This window comes from Rosa chinensis, chromosome 1 (genome assembly GCF_002994745.2).
Source record: "Rosa chinensis cultivar Old Blush chromosome 1, RchiOBHm-V2, whole genome shotgun sequence".
Lineage (NCBI taxonomy): Eukaryota > Viridiplantae > Streptophyta > Magnoliopsida > Rosales > Rosaceae > Rosa > Rosa chinensis.
Window position 1 is genome coordinate 68,214,150 of NC_037088.1, and position 18,525 is coordinate 68,232,674.

At 41.0% G+C, this 18,525-nt stretch overlaps 3 protein-coding genes across 4 annotated transcripts; 1 reads left to right on the plus strand and 2 right to left on the minus strand.

Moving 5' to 3' along the window:
• The first annotated feature begins 597 nt into the window (after positions 1-597).
• On the plus strand, positions 598-6,006 carry LOC112185538 (transducin beta-like protein 3). 2 transcript variants are annotated; one of them, XM_024323800.2, is made up of 14 exons: positions 598-1,022; positions 1,097-1,279; positions 1,379-1,528; positions 1,705-1,919; positions 2,089-2,374; positions 2,611-2,745; positions 2,911-3,029; positions 3,225-3,381; positions 3,524-3,770; positions 3,851-3,927; positions 4,463-4,582; positions 4,893-5,023; positions 5,113-5,287; positions 5,471-6,006. In XM_024323800.2, exons 1-14 carry the CDS (start codon positions 726-728, stop codon positions 5,804-5,806), a joined length of 2,628 nt encoding a protein of 875 aa, XP_024179568.1. In that variant the 5' UTR covers positions 598-725; the 3' UTR covers positions 5,807-6,006. The 2 variants fall into 2 exon arrangements, with proteins under 2 accessions (XP_024179568.1, XP_024179575.1); XM_024323807.2 differs by lacking the exon at positions 5,471-6,006 and having other exon boundaries at positions 5,117-5,281.
• Positions 6,007-6,180: 174 nt separating this feature from the next.
• On the minus strand, positions 6,181-11,549 carry LOC112185531 (cellulose synthase-like protein D3). The gene is made up of 4 exons (XM_024323793.2): positions 11,113-11,549; positions 9,775-10,697; positions 8,376-9,183; positions 6,181-8,238 (listed from the first exon to the last, which is right to left on the minus strand). Exons 2-4 carry the CDS (start codon positions 10,665-10,667, stop codon positions 6,466-6,468), a joined length of 3,474 nt encoding a protein of 1,157 aa, XP_024179561.1. The 5' UTR covers positions 10,668-10,697; positions 11,113-11,549; the 3' UTR covers positions 6,181-6,465.
• Positions 11,550-15,102: 3,553 nt separating this feature from the next.
• LOC112196780 (probable arabinosyltransferase ARAD1) lies at positions 15,103-18,286 on the minus strand. The gene is made up of 9 exons (XM_024337224.2): positions 17,720-18,286; positions 17,464-17,637; positions 17,156-17,313; positions 16,915-17,062; positions 16,601-16,716; positions 16,372-16,510; positions 16,076-16,186; positions 15,642-15,710; positions 15,103-15,516 (listed from the first exon to the last, which is right to left on the minus strand). The coding sequence occupies exons 1-9, from the start codon at positions 18,182-18,184 to the stop codon at positions 15,388-15,390; spliced, it is 1,509 nt and encodes a 502-aa protein (XP_024192992.1). The 5' UTR covers positions 18,185-18,286; the 3' UTR covers positions 15,103-15,387.
• Positions 18,287-18,525: the final 239 nt, after the last annotated feature.

Consider the following 18,525-nt stretch of genomic DNA (forward strand, 5'->3'; position numbering starts at 1 on the left):
TCTTTTTGTTTTATCTAATCACTCTGAAATACTTGGGTCCAATCTCTTATGAGTCTTTTCATTTTTTCTAATTACACGAGAGTCAGTCACCATTGTTCAAACTCAACGCGAGAAAAATACCCCCGAGTTTAATATAATCAATGTACCTGAACCTAACTCCTATGAAAAATGATTCACTAATAAATTCATTATCAATGTTAACAAGCAAATGTAGAAAAATATCACACTGATCTAAAATTTTCAGTTCAATATCACATTGACCGTTCATAATATTAATGAGTATCAAACTTAACAAGGAAAAAGAGTCAGACAGACATCGATAATTTGAATCTTGCAAGTTGCAAATACCATGGACTTAAAATGTCTTGGTATAAATGTATTAACAAATGCTCGATTTAAAACAAACCAGAACGAAATTTCGAAAGGAGAAAGAATAAAAATGTAACTTATACAAGCCCCATCCAAAATGCCCACATCGTCCGGCCCAAGGCCCATTTTCAACTGGTCGGGGCCCCAACCCGATTAGCAGCTTTAGTTTTTTTTTTTTTTTCCCGGGGTGGTCCTGTCTTAAACCCTGTGAGGTGTGACTTGTGAGTTCCTTAAACCCTAATTTCAGTATTTCGCACCTCTTGACATTAATACCACAGTTGTAATCTCTCTCTCTCTCTCTCTCTCTCTCTCTCTCTCTGTCTTAGATTGCCATTTTGACCGATTCTAGTTCCGGCATGGCGTCTCTACCTTTGAAGAAGAACTACAGGTGCGTCCCCTCTCTGCAACCGTTCTACTCCGGCGGCGCGTTCGCCGTCTCATCCGACGGTTCCTTCATCGCCTGCGCTTCCGGCGAGTCCATTAACATCGTCGATGCCTCCAACTCCTCTGTACGCTCCACTCTGGAAGGCGACTCCGAGGCCGTCACTGCTTTAACCCTCAGCCCCGACGACAAGTTGCTCTTCTCGTCCGGCCACAGTCGCCTCATTAGGGTTTGGGACCTCTCCACCTTCAAATGCGTCCGCTCTTGGAAGGTACTAAATTGCCTAATTGAACTTTAAAGTTTAATCGTGATGAAAGTATTTGATTGCTGAGTATCGAATTTCAGGGTCATGATGGGCCTGTGATGGGAATGGCTTGTCACCCATCCGGCGGATATCTTGCCACCGCCGGAGCCGATAAGAAGGTTATAGTTTGGGATGTTGCCGGTAGCTTTGCCACTCATCACTTCAAAGGTCACCAAGGGGTTGTTTCTAGTCTTCTCTTTCATCCAGATCCTACCAAGCAAATTGTGAGCTCAATCTCCACACATGTTTTCACTGTCATTACTCGTTTTTCAAATGAGTTGAAACTAATAGCTGATTTTGCCGATTGCTGTTTGCATCTTTAGCTTTTCTCCGCAAGTCATGATACAACTGTGAACGTCTGGGATCTAGATACTAAGAAGCGTGTCGCAACACTTACTGAGCATAACTCAACGGTAACTTCTATGGCATTATCCGAAGATGGGCGCACGTTGCTCACAGCTGGAAGAGATAAGGCAAGGCTGATATGATATAGGTTTAATTATCAACTATTTAATGTCTAGCTTGACATCTTTCTTCATTTTTCTTTCGTATTCTGTGTCAGTGGGATGCAAGCATTATTTTCATGCTCTGTAGTTTGCATTGTTCTTGTGTTATGCCAACTAGATATTGATTGCATAATGTGTCTCAGGTTGTGATCTTGTGGAACCTTGATGACTACAGCTGCTTGAAGACTGTAACAACATATGAAACCCTTGAAGCTGTGTGTGTAATTCCTTCTGGAACTCTTTTATCTTCCCGTTTCGGTTCATCCAAGCAGCGGAATGGGAAGAAAAGCAAGTCACCTGCAATATGTTTTATAACAGTTGGTGACCGTGGGATCGTACGAATTTGGAATTCTGAAGGGTAAGTCATGACTGCTGTCTTAAAATGTTCTGTTTAAAGTGATTCTTGGTTACAAGGAATTCTAGTTTTGTATTATGTGATCGTCAGTCCTTATGATTAGCATTATTTATTGGCTACAGCGCAGTGGATATCATGGGTTCACTTACCAGTCCTTCTTCTATTTTGACAGTGCAGTTTGCCTATTTGAGCAGAAGTCCTCAGATGTTACTATCACCTCTGATGACGATGAATCAAAAAGGGGCTTTACTGCAGCTTTACTGCTTCCATCAGATCAAGGGCTGCTTTGTGTGACAGCTGATCAGGAGTTCCTTTTATATTCTCCTGTTGAAAGCCCTGAAGGGACCTTTGAATTTGTTCTAAGCAAAAGACTTGTAGGAAATAATGGAGAGATTCTGGATATGAAATTTCTAGGTGATGAGGAACAATTTATCGCTGTCGCCACAAATACTGAACAGGTACTTTGCTAACTCTCTCTCTCTCTATATATATATATATATGTGTGTGTGTGTGTGTGTGTGTGTGTGTGTACCATGCATCAATATATGTTTGTAACAATTCATGCTTCACTAATGTTGTTTTGAAGATTGCATTTTTAAGCTAGTTTTACTGAATTTAGGTTTGACATCTATGTTCATTGCTAGTTGTTTTTTATATGGAAAGAAATGAATTAATACCTGACGTCAACATGCAGGTACGAGTGTTTGATGTTGCATCCATGTCATGTTCTCATGTGTTGGCCGGTCATACTGAAATTGTTATGTGCCTTGACACCTGCGTATCAAGTTCTGGAAGAACACTTATAGTGACAGGAAGCAAGGATAATAGTGTAAGTTTCAGTTTCTTTGTTAGCCATATGGCTTGTGGGCTCTCTCTCTCCCCATAGTTTTACCCCCCCCCCCCCCTTCTCTGTCTCTCTGTGTTGTGTGGCTCTGAAACTTGCTGGTGTGCATGTTAATGATATTGTTTGCTTCTCTTCCTCCATCCTCTGTAGGTTAGGTTGTGGGAATCAGAAAGCAGATGTTGCCTTGGTGTTGGCGTAGGTCACATGGGATCTGTTGGAGCTATTGCTTTCTCAAAGAAGCAGAGGGACTTCTTTGTCAGTGGTAGTAGGTGAGCAGTTATGCAGGTCCTCATATATTTACACTTGAAACATAAATTCTCCTAATTTCTCTTACTGGTGATGCTTTCAATAGTGAAAAAGATCATTCTGTGGCAACCTCGTAGTGGATACATGTATTGAACACTATTTAGTGTTTTAGTATTAAGAAACTAGTCTAAACAAATTATTTTATTTATTGTATGTAGTGATCGTACCCTCAAGGTCTGGAGTTTGGATGGTATCTCAGACAATGTGGAAAAGCCAATAAATTTGAAAGCAAAAGCTGTTGTAGCAGCCCACGATAAGGATATCAATTCAGTAGCTGTTGCACCAAATGATAGTTTAGTTTGTAGTGGTTCACAGGTTAGTAGGTTTTGAGTTGCTTCAGTACTTGTGTATTTATCTTAATTTTATCTACAACTGTTGTTCTCTGCAAGAGAGAGAGGATCTTAAAGACACTTAATGCCACTGCATCCTTATACTTTCTGGGTTTTTCGTTGATCAGGACCGCACTGCTTGTGTTTGGAGGCTTCCAGATCTTGTACCAGTAATTGTACTTAAGGGTCATAAAAGAGGGGTTTGGTCTGTAGAGTTTTCTCCAGTTGATCAATGCATTCTGACTACATCTGGTGATAAAACAATAAAGATATGGGCTATATCAGATGGCTCGTGCTTAAAATCATTTGAAGGACACATGTCAAGTGTATATCGAGCATCATTTCTTACTCGTGGGACCCAATTTATTTCTTCTGGTAATGAATCTCTGTTTACAAATTGGTCTCACTTCCCAAATTTGTGGTGATATATGTATTCACTTGTATCCTTTTTCCAGATGCTGATGGTTTGGTGAAGCTGTGGATGGTCAAAACAAATGAATGCATTGCTACATATGATCAGCATGAGGACAAGGTACTGAACAGATATATCTTCCTCAAACTATTCGTCACTAATGGATAGTATAGTCTACGATAAATAAATTTAAGATGTTAACTTTTAGAACTCTGAAGAGTTCTAACCTTTTGTCATTTTTCTATCATTTACAATGTCTGTGTTGCGGTCACAGATTAATATTATAGAAGGTTGTGATCAGTTGACCTGAATAAATATGTGATATCAACATAGAGTAGTCAATTTGTAGGTTGAAACTTCAATCTATAGCAACAGAAATAAGTTGGATATCCTGGCCCAATTTTTTCCATGTCTGAGATATATTTATGTTGGCCCTCGTGTACTGGTTCTACAGCCAGTATCTACTCTTGATTTGGCCTTTGATATCCGTCTAAAAACTGAATTTGTGATTTCTGTTTAATTCATGATCTTGGAACCTATTGCACGCAATTGATGAACCAGTTGAAGTATTTTTGAAATGCAAGTTAATTTTCCCTGACTTGGTTTCCCCCCTCCCTTCTTTCTTTTCATTTGCTGACAAGAATTAACCCTGCAGGTTTGGGCATTGACTGTTGGAAAGAAGACAGAAATGGTTGCAACTGGCAGCGGTGATGCTGCCATCAATCTGTGGTATGATTGTACTGCCTCTGATAAAGAGGAAGCTTTCCGCAGAGAGGTGAGCCATTACTGGCTGTTTTCTTGTATACAGTGGTAATATAGTTTCACAGAAATCTTGTAATGAGTTCGAAATAAATCTCCAAAACCATATATAACTGATGTTAGTTGAGCTCCATTAATTGAATCCATATTTTGATATGTTGAGTGAAATCTTAAAAGATTAAACATGGACAGATTTAAGTTGGCTAATCTCTCACCTTGGATACCTGCAGTTGCACCAGCTTCTTAGTTTATATTTTCTCGATATTGTTACATACAAATTTGTCACTGAATAAGTGTGCGTATATGATTTTTGAATGATGGTCCAGGAGGAAGGCGTCCTGAAAAGTCAAGAACTAGAAAATGCTGTCAAAGATGCTGACTATACTAAAGCAATCCAAATTGCATTTAAGCTTCGCAGGCCTCATAAACTTTATGAGTGTTTTCATGAACTTTTCAGGTTAGCCAGTGTTTCTATTAGTTTATTGTTTGCCTCTTTCTGGTTGTCTCTTGAACTTTTGTCATGTATCTTACCCGAGTTTCCTGCAGGAAGAGAGGGGATGAAAAGCAGATAGAGAAAGCCCTTCATGACTTTGGCAACGAAGAGTTGGCGGTACTTTTTGAATATGTTAGGGAATGGAATACAAAGCCAAAGTTTTGCCATGTTGCCCAGTTCGTGTTCTTTAAAATTCTCAACATTTATAGTCCGACAGAGATTATTAAGGTGGTTGTCTTTACTTATTGTTGTGCTCTTTTTAAGGTTACATTAAAAAATAAAAGCACATTCAGATTTAAAAAAAGTGTAACTCGGATGATATTGTCCGTCTGTTACTTATTTGATCAAATTCATAGTTGGGTGAAGATTTTGCAACTTTAAACTATCCATCTGACTTGATAATTTTTTCAGGTAAAAGGCATTCAGAATCTTCTTGAAGCTCTCACCCCATATTCTCAGAGGCACTATAGCAGAGTAGACAGGCATGTGAGAAACACACTCCTGTTGGACTTCATTCTGCACTCGATGGCAGTTGTTGAACCAGATACAGGTGCTAGAGAATTGAATGAAGAGTCTTTGATTCCCTCTGATGTCAATCATGAGAATGAAACACGTAGTATGGAGGAGGATCGGAAACAGAAGCAGGCATCTGAAGGGTTGAAAGAAAAGGCAGCCTCGAGGAAACGGAAGTCAAAGAAATCAAAAGATGGTTCAAAGAAGAAAGCTAAAGCATCTAGCTTAGAATAGTGTAGCGATTCTTTGATTGTAGTAGCGCGGATTGGACACTTGTTATGTCTTTGTTTACTTATTGTGTAGATTACTGTGCTTCGATACAAATTTTGATCATGTCATCAAAGAGATAGATGTAATTTTTTGGGTATCCAGTCCATCATCCCATACTTTTGTAAAACATTGTCAAGTAACATTAAACTTTTTTATCTTACTAATTATATTTTTGATGCCGTAGATCTCGGCTGGTTGCATAATTAACGCCTCAAATTATGAGTGGAAGGAAAAGGACAGGAAGGAGACTGACACAGGTTTAATACCGAGTAGGCAGAGTACCAAGGCAAAACATTCCGATTACTGTCCACTTAAGTTGCTCGAAGTTAAAAGCATCAATAAAATGCCAGGTAAAACTACAATATAGTCGATGATTCATCCATCCCTATCTGTTGGTATTCATTCATCCCTATCTGTTGGTACCCATGCATGCATACACAGATTGCTCCAAGTTACCAACTGCTACACAAAATCAAAATCAGGAGGGGAACAAGAACCAGAACATGGAATTACTGGTGCCAGTTCTATCACCAGAATGATTAACTTGTTCAGAGGAACAAAACAAATAAAGGAATGTAAATCGAAGAGCTTGATTAACTGTAAAGAATGATAATATCGACCTATCAGGGGAATTCGAATGATCCTCCAATTTGGTTTGTACCAGCAGGGGGATTGATTGCCACCCAAAGAAGAGAGATGGTGATTGCAATGAGTCCTGACCATACAAAAACAATGGTGGGTGTCCTCCCTCGTCTCCCCATCAATCCTTTGGCGAAAGGGTATAGATGTGCTAAAACCCAGAAACTGAAGAAAACACCTCCAATCAATCGGCTCCACTGCGGAATCACGCTGTATATTGTCCTGCTGAACCCAACTGCTATTGCAATTAAGTTGACCATCATGATTGTTATTGGGGGTATCATCAGAGATGTCCATTTCACAATGTAGAGATCAGCAAAGTCATCATCCTCATCGTCACCTCCTGATTTTGAAGTCAAGGTGAAAGAGATTTCAATCCCTGCAATAACTTTTAATAGCCCCTGAATCACAGCAGCAAGGTGAGCACTGGTCCCTCCAATCAACCAAAACTGCTCATTTCTCCACCACTCTTCTAGTTCAATGCCAGACCATTTGATCTCAAGTATGGCAAGCATACATAAGGTGAGAGTAATGACCAAAAGATAGGTCAGGAAAGTAACATTGAGGGACTGCACAATGAACTGACCAGAGAAGAGCGAAAGTGCAGGGAGGAAGCAGTAGACAATAAGGAAGATGGATGTGAACGGGTAGATACCAACGTTGAGATATGCTACTCTTTGCAGAATCTTCATTCTCGGGCTGGCTAGCAGGGCATTGTTGCGGGAGAAAAAGATTTCCACTGAGCCTGTAGCCCAACGGAGGACCTGATGCAACCTATCAGTGAGATTGATAGGTGCAGTTCCACGAAATGCATCACGTTTGGTCACACAGTAAACTGATTTCCATCCTCTGTTGTGCATTCTGTAACCAGTGACCACATCTTCAGTAACTGAACCGTAAATCCATCCGACACGATCTCCCCACTCAGTCTTGTCTTCATACCAGCAGGAAATGACACTGATAGCCTCTGCAACAGTTGATGCATCAAGCAGCTCACGAGGAATGGTGAGAGCACCGGGTGGGCGTCCATTCTTTACAGCTGGGTGATCTGCAAGAGGGCGACCTTGGTACTCTGCCACTGGAATTGAGTCGATGAGGAAAGTTGAGTTCCCAAACCTCTTCGGCAGCAGGGAGAGATTCATCTCTTCTTCATCAGAATCACCCATTCTCAAGGCTCGGTTTTCTTCAGGGGTGTGTGCTACTGAGGCATGCTTATTCTTTTTCCGACTAGAAAAGCAGCAACTGCAACAACCTTGGTGATGTTCTTTTGATCGAGGTGGGTCAAAACCATACAGGGCAATTCTTCGAAATAGACATCCAGTTCCGACATAAACTGGGCCCTGGAGACCATCAAGAGCCCGCATATTGACATCAAAGAAAACTGTGTTGTGGTTGGCATATCGATCCGAAGGGTCAATACCCTCAAATCTCTGTGGGAACTGAACATAACAGAGCCGGTCACCTCCGCGATCCATCATGAAGCACATACCTTCCCTCATTGCCTGAGAATTGTAGATATAATGATCACAGTCGAGGTTGAGAATGAATGGGCCATTGGACATTATAGCAGAGGCTCGAACAAGAGCATTCATGGCCCCTGCCTTCTTGTTGTGATCATAGCCTGGCCGCTTTTCACGAGACACATAAACAAGCATGGGAAGGCGGATATCAATATCAGTGAGGTCGATGAGTCTAGCTTCATCTATAGTTCCATCAGTTCCATGCAGTGGTTCCTCACTAGGGGGTTTTAACATCACCTACAATATTATGGAAAACAAATATTCAGTACGTATCACCTTTTCCTGCTTTTTTCTTAATGGGTGAAAATTATGTTAGAGAAATTGTATCTGCCAGTTGGTACAAATAGCATAGTTTACTGGGACTAGATGAATACCTGTATAATACCAGCATGGTCACTCCTAGAATGCTCGGATGAAGAGGTCAACCAAGTCCCAGGCCAGTGGGTTCCATCAGCCATCCAAGTTGCTTTGGGAATCTTCACAGTCTCCACAGGCTCATCCTCTCTGTTCTGTCTTTGAAGCTTCATGGCCTTGATTTCCTCCCTGGCATGATAAGCATCTGATCGGCGACGTATAGACTCAGGCAGTCCATTAATCCGAACCTTGAACTCGTCATATTCACGTTTCACCCTTCTACGATCCTTCACAAAGTCAGATTTCACTTTGTTCTTGTATGGATCCCTCTTCAAACTGAAGTAAGATTCAGGATTCCTGGGCTCAATACCATGTTTACGGCAGAAGGGAACCCATATATTAGCAAAACTTGCTGCTTCTGCCATGGCCTCAAAGGTTAAAAGTGCACCTCCATCATCAGAAACATAGCAAGCAAGCTTTTCAACAGGGTAATCAGTAGCTAGAATAGATAAGATAGTGTTTGCTGTAACAAGTGGTGGTTCTTTATCTGGATCTGCAGTGGACACAAAGATATCTATGCCTGGAAGATCAGATTTCCCGGTGGGGTTGTTGAGAGTAGGTGTTTCAAATTTCTCCTTCAAGACATTAAGATCTGTAGAACGATTGATTGGGCACAACTTGGGAAGTTGATCGAGAAGCCACGAAAAAGCAAACCAGACCTCACAAACTATTGACATTCCCCAAAGCCACATTGCATCAGTATTTGGATTGCTGATCCTCCATGCCAAAAACAGCCCAAGGACAACCATGCGGACAAATATTAGAAGCCTGTGGACACAAAAATAGCCAAAAGTAATTGTGAGAAAGAAAAGAATGAACTCAAAATTAATGTCACCAGGCAGACAAAGTAACACTGAATGAGAAAAAATACTTGAGGAATTCATAGAGTAAATGTAAAATTAGCAAAACTATGGAAGACCTGAAGTTGTATTCATAATGACACCAATAGGTCATGATAAAGATTGATGCAACTGCCATAACAAACAACTAGCCAATCATCTAATTGTAGGATAACAATCAAGATGTTGCCCATTGTAGACAGTGAAATTTTAGTGTGGTGACATGTAGGTGAGATGCATTCTCCAATCCAACAAAAAAAAAACACACCACAAGCACATTGGGTGATCATCTTTTAGTTAGCATCATATTATGTTCCAATGGGTATGTGACTATTCAAATGCGTCAATCGATCTTCTTAGCTCTAATTTAAAGATGCATCTCAATGACAAAAAACATGAGGGATGGTGGTATTTCAATAATTTTAAGTGTTGATTATTTTGCGTATGAGATTGCCGTGAAAACATAATATATGTTAAGGTGTGCACAAAGACTGGATGAAAAATACTGCAAGAGATGTACCTATAGGGGCTTAGAATAGCTGCAGGTATCTTTAATTTCCGTGTGAGAGGCCTCCATGGTTTGTTCATCAGCTCAGTTGGCTCAACAACATCATCGTCTTTGCCATTTCCAAAACCTCCTTCCTTGGGCCATATAGCATTCCCATAGCCATAAGTTCCTTTTGTTTCAAACAGCCACCGGTTGTGATCAAAATCACCAGTTTGACTCCTCATCAGACCCGACTTTGTTGACTTCATGAGTGACAACCTCCTCTCCATTCTAGACATCCCACTATCCATTTTAGACATCCCATTAGGCAAAGGCAGCGGAAGCGGTGGCAATGCACCCTCCATAGCCATTTCATCCAAATCTGTGTTCTTGTACTGTTCCTTGCATCCGGGACATACACCACCCCCAGTTTTGACAGCATCAGTATAGCAATCTCGACATATCTTGAAATCACACTCACAAGGAAGAATGTCCTCCCCGCGTTGATCGCTCATGACCTTTGCATCACACCCGGGAATTGCACATGATGACCCTTTAGCACCGGCCATCTGCGGATGGCTGGTTTCGGATTCAATCACCTTGTCCATAAGATGAGCTCGGGTAACACTGTTGAATCCCCCTGTGAAAAGCGAGTTGGACACATACTGCTCCTCAACCTTCTGCGAAATGGATGGATCCATGGGTTGGTTGTCTGGGGTGGGAGGTATGTGCACTGTGTAGTTCATAAAGTCACCACTCCCAATTTCGCTATCGAGATCATCCCTGGAGTAGCTGATGTAGCGACCGGAGGAGGTTCTGCGGCCAAATGTGACGGTGGGAGGCATTGGAGGCTTGCCGAGTCCATCGGGAATGTCAGAGCTCGATGATAGATTTGATAGCCTCCCCTTGAACGATTTGGAAGCCATAGCAGCGGAGAATTGAATTTCCCTCAGTGCCTAAAATTCCACCAACAAAAACAGAGTCAAACTCCATTAATTGCCAGAATCGAAAGCAGACAAACAGTGCTAAGTAAGTAGTCAACATTAACAGATCTTGCAAAATCAATCGAAACTCTACTGGAAACAAATGCAAAGCTAAAATGTAATAATCTATGTTGATTAAGGTATAGATCTCCAGCTGTCTGTTCGGTTGGTAAGACAGAATCTAAACGGCATAAAAGTTTCGGCGGAAGCTAAACCCTAAAACCATGAAAAAGCAAGTAGCTAGACCAAACAAAACAGAGTAAAAAACGCGCATCGATCGCATGAGCTTCGAAACAGCATCAGAATCCAGCGACACTTTTTCTCAACAAGCAAAACAGTAGTAGAGCAGCAAAGTAGAGAAAACCAAAGCGTTGCAAGTAGGAAGTACCTTTGGTTTTGTCTAGTGGAGAAAGAAGGGGGACATGTCGGAGATCAGGCAGGGGTCAAAGGTTTCTGTCCTCCGGTTGTAGAAATGGTAGTAAATATGGTGAGATCGGCCACAAAACCAAAAAATGAGGCTCAGCGAAAGCGAAGTGGGTTTGTCTGAAGGTGAAGGGGAATTGTTCAATTCAAAACGGAGTAGGTCGGCTGGACTGGCTCTCCAAGACTCCAACTGTCGTCGTTTGCGTATCTTCTTAAAACTCACACAGACAAAGAGTAGATTTGTGAAGAATAAAAGAAGATATGAGGAGGGAAGGAGTGTTTGGGACGGACCAAGTCGTGAGCAGGACTATCTCGTCTATCAAAGCACTAATAGGCCATGATTCAAGGCTCGCCTCGCTCTCTATTATTTTACTATTTTAACTCGTTAATATAAATGAAATGGATTTTGGATATTTATTTATTTTAAATTCCCAGGGTGGGAAGTGAGAAGGTTCTGATGCAAAGCTCTGCTGCGTTGTGGTGTCGATGGCCAGCTCTCTCACATATGGCTCCATTTGGGGGTATTTTTTTTAAATTCATAAATGGGAAGCCTAGCCTCACCGTCGAACTACAGCGTAACGGAGTAAATGTCGGTTTATTGCTCGGAAGGTAGAAAAGGAAACTTTGGACAGCGAATATTCCGTGAATCAAAACACATTTTTCAGCTCTTTTACCCACCTAATCCATCTTATACCTATATAAAAAATCACAAATTATCATTAAAAGGACCAAAACTGCATCGGAAAGCCAATAATCTTTGACTTTATGTAGAAAGCATAGAAAAGCTAAAGAATATATTATGACCTAGGGTGCAACGGATCAATTTACCTTTTTTTGCATGACTTCTAGATTTATTAAGGAAAAAAAAAGGGGGGTGAAATTTGCACCCCCAAAATTGTAAACTACACCCCCTTTCATCTTTTTAATAATATTTCAACCCAAGTCTTTTTGCACTTTCAAAAATACCCTAAAAAATCAGATTTTGTTTTCCTTTTTCTTTTTGGGTCTGTTCCCTCTCTCTCTCTCTCGTTCTCTTCTCCAAAATCACGACAACACTCCTCTCTATCTTCTCCAGACAACAACAGTCTTCTCCATTGCAACACTCACAACCATTGGAATCCTAGTGTCTTTATTCTCCTCCTCATCATCATTGTCCTCAACGGAAGAAATATTAGGAATATTGACAGCCACTTTGATGATTTCTTCATCAAATTCTCTTCTGAGCATTATGGTCTGCTCTCCGGCATTCTCTACCATTTCAAAAGGAAACCCATCTGCAGCCTTCCCTACCTAGTACGTGTCACATTACACAAACCCATTACTCAATTACTAATTAGGTAAAACTTGATTAACTGAAAATCCAATTCAATATAGAATAGCAGTATTTCAATTTGGGGAAAACTATTGCAAACCCGTTACTCAATCACTAATTATTCAAAACTCAATTCATTGAAAACCCACATTACACAAACCCATTACTCAATATAGGACCGGCGACTTGAGCTAGAGGTCGAGGTGGCCGATGCGGCCTTGGCGGCAAGGAGGAGGTGGGAGATGGAAGGCTCGATGGAGAGGAGGTCGCGGCCGAGAAGGATTTGGGTCCACCGGATGGAGGTGACGAAGGGGGATAGTGATGACGTGGCGGTGGCAGAGTAGGATTGGGAAGGGGAGAGGGGGAGGCATGGGGAGGGAGACGACGAGATGCATTGAACGGGTGTCGATGATGGAGATAGAGCTGCCGGCGGGGAATACGAAGAGGCCGGAGGGGCTGACTTCTGCGGATTCTAAGTTGTTGCAGTTGGGTGGGCCAAGGAGCATACAGTCCCAGCAGTCTTGGACGGTGGACGGCACCGATGAGGGTCTTAGGATCGACATGGTTGAGAGAGAGAGAGAGAGAGAGAGAGAAGGCTCCTTCGCTTCTTGTGGAGAGGTGAAGAGAAAAAGATCTCAGTCATTTTCTGATCTGGTTTGCTTCTTCTTCTTAACCAGATTGATAGCTTGGTCTGAAGACTCCGAACCCTCACTTTGCAATGGTGAGGGCTAAATTAAGATCAATGCACTGAAAAGTTAGGATTGTGACCTGGTTTGGAAAGACGAAGGGTTGAGGTTGGTCAATTTGCAATGGAGAAGAGACTGTCATTGTCCGGAGAAGAAAGAGGGAAGATGCAGAGCTGTCGTGATTTTGGAAAAGAGAACGAGAGAGAGAGAGAGAGAAGAACAGACCCAAAAAGAAGAAGAAGGAAAAAAAAATCTGATTTTTTAGGGTATTTTTGGAAGTGTAAAAAGATTTGAGATGAAATATTATTAAAAGAATAGAAGGGGGTGTGGTTTGTAATTTTTGGGGTGCAAATTTCACCCCCTAAAAAAAAAGGACTGGGTAAATGTAGAGGCCTAAGCAGTAATTGGGTCTCGAATTTATGGCATGTCATCTTATTTCTGATGATAGAAATTAGCGAATAATTTACTGATGGAAATAAATCTTTGTTATTTATGTTCCAGAGTGAAAAAAAAAGTATGTTCCTCCCATGTATGAGGCAAAGATTGATTGGAGAATTAAAGTATAATTGATGTCACAAACATTGACTAGATGAGATGTAGATGTCGCCGAGCTGTTTTGCATTAAGCGTGTTCATGAACATGTTTGGGGATGGACTATACGTGTGAAATGATGGTTGTCATTGGACTTTACCATCTACCGTCTAAACTAGGGCTGTCACTCGGTCGGTTCGAATCGGTTATAGGTATTACCAACTTCAAAACCAAAGCTTTCGGTTTCAAAACTGAGCTACCAATTACCAACTAAAATTTTCGGTTGTTAATTATATCTACCAAATTCGGTATTTCGGTTTTCGGTATTACCAACTTTAGAACAACTAATTCTTTATAATATAAATTAGAATGAACAAAACTAGGTTTTTGAATTTTATAGTTATAAACTTTGTATTCATCTACTAATTATAGCTTTCTTTTGTATATATGACATCAAGTTTTAGCAATTTTCAATAACACTAGGTTATTTAACCATCCTTGACTAGGTTACTTAAAATACATATACTATTAATGTAGTATATGTAGTAATGTTCAAACTATTATAAAAGTTTTTATGTTTATTTCTTAATATACATGTATGTGTATTGAAAACTGTAGTATATAAATCTAATATTTAGATAATCGGTAGATTCGGTATTTACCAAAACCAAACCAACTTTTTCGGTAATTTTCGATTTCGGTTTTATCGGTCTCGGTTACCAAAAAGTCGGTTTACCAAACCTAAAACATCGGATGGTATTTGGTCGGTTTGGTAATTACCAAACCAAGTGGCAGCCCTAGTCTAAACGCTAACATGCTACGATGCATCCATCGATCACCACACGGCAATCATATACCATGCACGTTAAGAAAGGAAAGCAAGCAAAGGAATAATTAATAAATTTGGCTAATTAAGAACAAAAATTGCAAAATTAATTTTTAAAATAAGTGCATGCAAATTCCGATTAATGTTTGGCACGTCGCACATGGCTTAATCATCGATAAATCACCGTGTAGGGCCCCCCGCCAAAAAGAAGCACATGGACCCTTTCCCACGTATGACTAGGACAACGAACGCCCATTTCAAATTTGAACTCCACACAATGGCATTGGCGGCCCAACTTTGCCACTACTCTTTTCCAACGGCATTAACAGTTGAGACTTGGCCAATGAGCCAATGACAGCGATCACTGGCTCGGCTCAGCTCGGCTCAGCTGTTGGCGCATATTTGAGCCACTCGGGTCGGGTGGAAATCATTCAAGTATTATTGGCCCATGAAGTCAACTTTACTCTTCCCTTATGTGTCATGTCTTGAATTTCAACCGTGCCGAGTACTTTTTTCTCTGGAGATTGTATTTACAAATACCACCACTTATGGTAAGTCAAACGAAAGAAGGTAATAACAGACCAATGTTCAGGAATATGATGGCAAACCAAAGATAGAGATGTAAGCTACTATGGCCTACTTTGGCTACTCGCTTCCAAATATCAATCTGTTTTTTGCTTTGTCTATAGCCTTGCTCAATAGCAGAATAAGAGTATTGAGACACAAACCAATTACACGTATTGAAGGGCAGAGTATTTCAAAAAATCCACTATGAATAGTATAATCCCTACGGCCAAAGGATAAGACACTAGCAAGAACAATATGTGAATCACCTCCCTCATGTATCTCCAAGCACAACAGTGAGTGAGAGAGAGGAGCTGATAATTACAACAAGTGACCTGGGGTTGTGGAATTGGGGCGTCTGCAATCGCAGGTGCAGATGCTTCTCGACTCTTTCACCACACGTTGAGATCGTCGAGTGTGAAGCTTGATATTCACCAACTTACCAGCCATCTGTTGCACCACAGGAACAAAACTAAATTAATCATTATAAACCTAGGATAGGCTACTTATTATGTGCAAGTGCATTGAAAATTGAATGGATCACAGTTCTGGTTTACGGAGCAAGAAGATCATACCATTCTCCAAACCAAGTCTTCCGGACCCAAGGGTTGAGCAGGACTGGAATATATGAAATGCCTTGAGTACTAGCAAAAGATGTAAACAACTAAATCAGTACCCCCAGATATGTAGCTCGGTAACAACCATGTATGTTTCATTTCTCAACACAAAACTAAAAACCGAATTCAAATCAACATTGCAACTAGCAGATTTTGATAGACAACAAGGTACATAATCCAGCTTTTTAAAGCATTGGTTGTTTTCTTTCCCCCTTACTTTTTCATGCAACCAGTTTGATCTTGTAACGTAACAGATAAAGAAACAGAAGTATGCTATAGTTCTCCTCCAAAGACCTAAAAGAAAAAAGAGCCTAGAAATGCATATGCCTAGCACACCTTTCACAAGATATACAAATAGCGGTGCCATTCACTTCAATATTGCAGTCACATACCTTAGCAAGATTCTGGCGCATTTCTTCAATTTGAGCAGGGCTAATATTTCTAAGATATGTTAAAAGCCAACCTGGTTGTACAGCATCACTGGAAGAAACAAATAAAGCAATCTGCATGCAAAGATAAAAAAGAAACTGCTGAGTGCAATGGATGTACCGAAACCATACAAGTAAATGCCATGCCATATGGACTTCAGCAGACATTATCCTTTGTGTTATTAAGATGGAGAGCTGAAATCAATCTCCTTAAACTATGAGCAATATGTTATCTAATACCAAATATTAGATATACATACCTTTCTATAATCTAGTATTCCTTCAAAAGGAAGCTCCAACTCATCACTAACTATGACCGGTATGCAACCACTAACAATGGCATCAAATAATCTAGCAGATGATGGAGTATCACCAGCTGGGTTTAAGCAAAATATAGACCTGACAGAGAGAGTAACTGAACCAACTTAGCCATATAACAAGTAAGTTAGACCACATCATAAAATGGAGTAAGGATCCAAGTAATTTTACTTGCGCATTCCATTCTGAGCTGCTGCCTTTCCTCCTTCTCCAGCTGTCCCCTCCTCTATAGATACACCCTCAGCCCCACTAAGTTCTGCTACAAGTTTTGCACGTATCTTCCCTCCCTGGAAATAGAATACGATAAACAACTATAACATTTTGAAATACAAGATTTTTGAGAATGCAATAAGGATCTCAACTTCCTAACTTCAAAATTGGAAGAGCTTTCTCTCCCACCAGAAATGAATCAACATAACTAAAGCATCACATTCTAACAATACAATTAATATCAAAGAAGTCCATTTCCAAATTGAAATTCTTACCGCATTTCTTTTAAGCCGCCCACGAAAAAAGAGCAGAGTTGTTCTCCTGGATTGAGTCTCAGATACACATCTGGCATCACAAAGATCAACATTGGCAACATAAGGAAGAATGAGATCTTTCTCCAAATAAACTTGTCCTGGCTTGTACCTAGAAGTAGAACAAAGGATTAGACTCAACACCAGTTTCAACAAGTACTAAATCTATTGAAATTATAGCTTCGTTATCCATTTAAATAATCACCAGTTGCCTGTAGAGTCCATATCAGGAAGCAGCCAAATTGCATTTTTCACAGATCGGCGAACAGACTTAAACGACCAAGGATGATGAACTGGAATAATATGATCCCTTCCTCCGGATCGGTTCCAGGCAGGCTGATCCGTGATCCACTTGAGAGCTTCCTTTGATCACAAACAGTAACACAAGATAAGCTGTTATCAAACCAACCAATACGTAAATCAAGCAAGTCTGTTGTGCATTACTACATATGCAGCTATAAGCAGTGTGCAGCTAGCTAGCTAATAAGTAAAACCTTGGAGGTGCAGTCAGACCCTGTAAAGCGATTTGCATTGCTGCTTCTCCATCAAGAAGAAGCTAATGGTGGTGAAGAAGGGAACGTAGAAGAGGTCTGCCTCCTCCTGCCGATGCACTCTCACTACGCTCTTCAGCAGCCTCTCTGACTCCGGAGCTATCAAATCCGCCCACAGCCAGTAATCAATCGAATGCTGCACCAGGTTCAATTCCACTATTTAGTTAAACTGAATTGGAATCAGTAGTGAAAGTGAAGGCAGAAGAAGAAGAAGAGACCTGTTCGATGAGGCGGTGGACGGGGCTTCCATTGGAGGTGAGATTGGAGGTGTCCTTGTAGGAGGTGATGAAGAGGCGGAGGAGATCGTAGGTGAACTTGGGGGGCATGTCGTAGACGTAAACCCTAAGAGGCATGGTGAGTGGGTAGTAGGGATCTGCGTAGAGTCGCTGAGTGTCGGTGTTGAAGAGCAAATCGTCGAGGTGTTCAGGATCGTGAGTCCTCTGGGGGGCGGAAGGAGGGGAGTTGTGAAAAGCGAGGAGGAAGCGCTCGAGGGAGGCGACGAAGGAGGTTTCGGGTTTGTAAATCGGGTTCGGGTGGAGTGGGCCATCGGAGAACGGGGCGGGGCCATCGCTGCGGAAAGAGAAGAGGAAGAAGAAGAGGAGGGAGAGGGCCGCGAGAACCAGGGTCAATACTAGAAGTGGGGATTTGGATCTTGTCATTTGCCTTCCACCCATTCTCATCATTCCTTTATTTCTTCTGTGTCGCTACAACTGACACTCTCGCATTGTGCGCGCTTCACTGCCACCAAGGGCCTCTCTTCATTCTCAATTTATCATTCGTGTTCGCTTTGCAATTTGGCTACTTTGTCATTATGTATAAAAAATTGACAAGGGTTTATGCAAGGTATCCACCGATTGAGTGGATTTGTTTAAGGTAGTTCGTCCTAATTTAGTAATGCACAGAATTGATCTCGAACTAATCCATGATTGTGTAAAGTTGGTATGTTACATCTCAAACTTGCCTACAACTATGATTATATAGAACTAATCTATTATTGTAATAAGATTAGATCTATATTTGATAT

Bases quoted from the DNA above. Each gene is read 5' to 3' on its own strand.
- LOC112185538 (XM_024323800.2), top strand. From the start codon at position 726: ATGGCGTCTCTACCTTTGAAGAAGAACTACAGGTGCGTCCCCTCTCTG. The intron at 3,030-3,224 runs GTGAGCAGTTAT...TATTGTATGTAG, and splicing joins TTCTTTGTCAGTGGTAGTAG to TGATCGTACCCTCAAGGTCT. The intron at 3,771-3,850 runs GTAATGAATCTC...TCCTTTTTCCAG, and splicing joins GACCCAATTTATTTCTTCTG to ATGCTGATGGTTTGGTGAAG.
- LOC112185531 (XM_024323793.2), bottom strand. From the start codon at position 10,667: ATGGCTTCCAAATCGTTCAAGGGGAGGCTATCAAATCTATCATCGAGC. The intron at 9,184-9,774 runs GTACATCTCTTG...TTGTGTCCACAG, and splicing joins GCTATTCTAAGCCCCTATAG to GCTTCTAATATTTGTCCGCA. The intron at 8,239-8,375 runs GTATTCATCTAG...ATAATATTGTAG, and splicing joins ACCATGCTGGTATTATACAG to GTGATGTTAAAACCCCCTAG.
- LOC112196780 (XM_024337224.2), bottom strand. From the start codon at position 18,184: ATGATGAGAATGGGTGGAAGGCAAATGACAAGATCCAAATCCCCACTT. The intron at 17,063-17,155 runs GTGATTATTTAA...TTCTACTTCTAG, and splicing joins ATGGACTCTACAGGCAACTG to GTACAAGCCAGGACAAGTTT. The intron at 16,511-16,600 runs GTAAAATTACTT...TCTCTCTGTCAG, and splicing joins GCTCAGAATGGAATGCGCAA to GTCTATATTTTGCTTAAACC.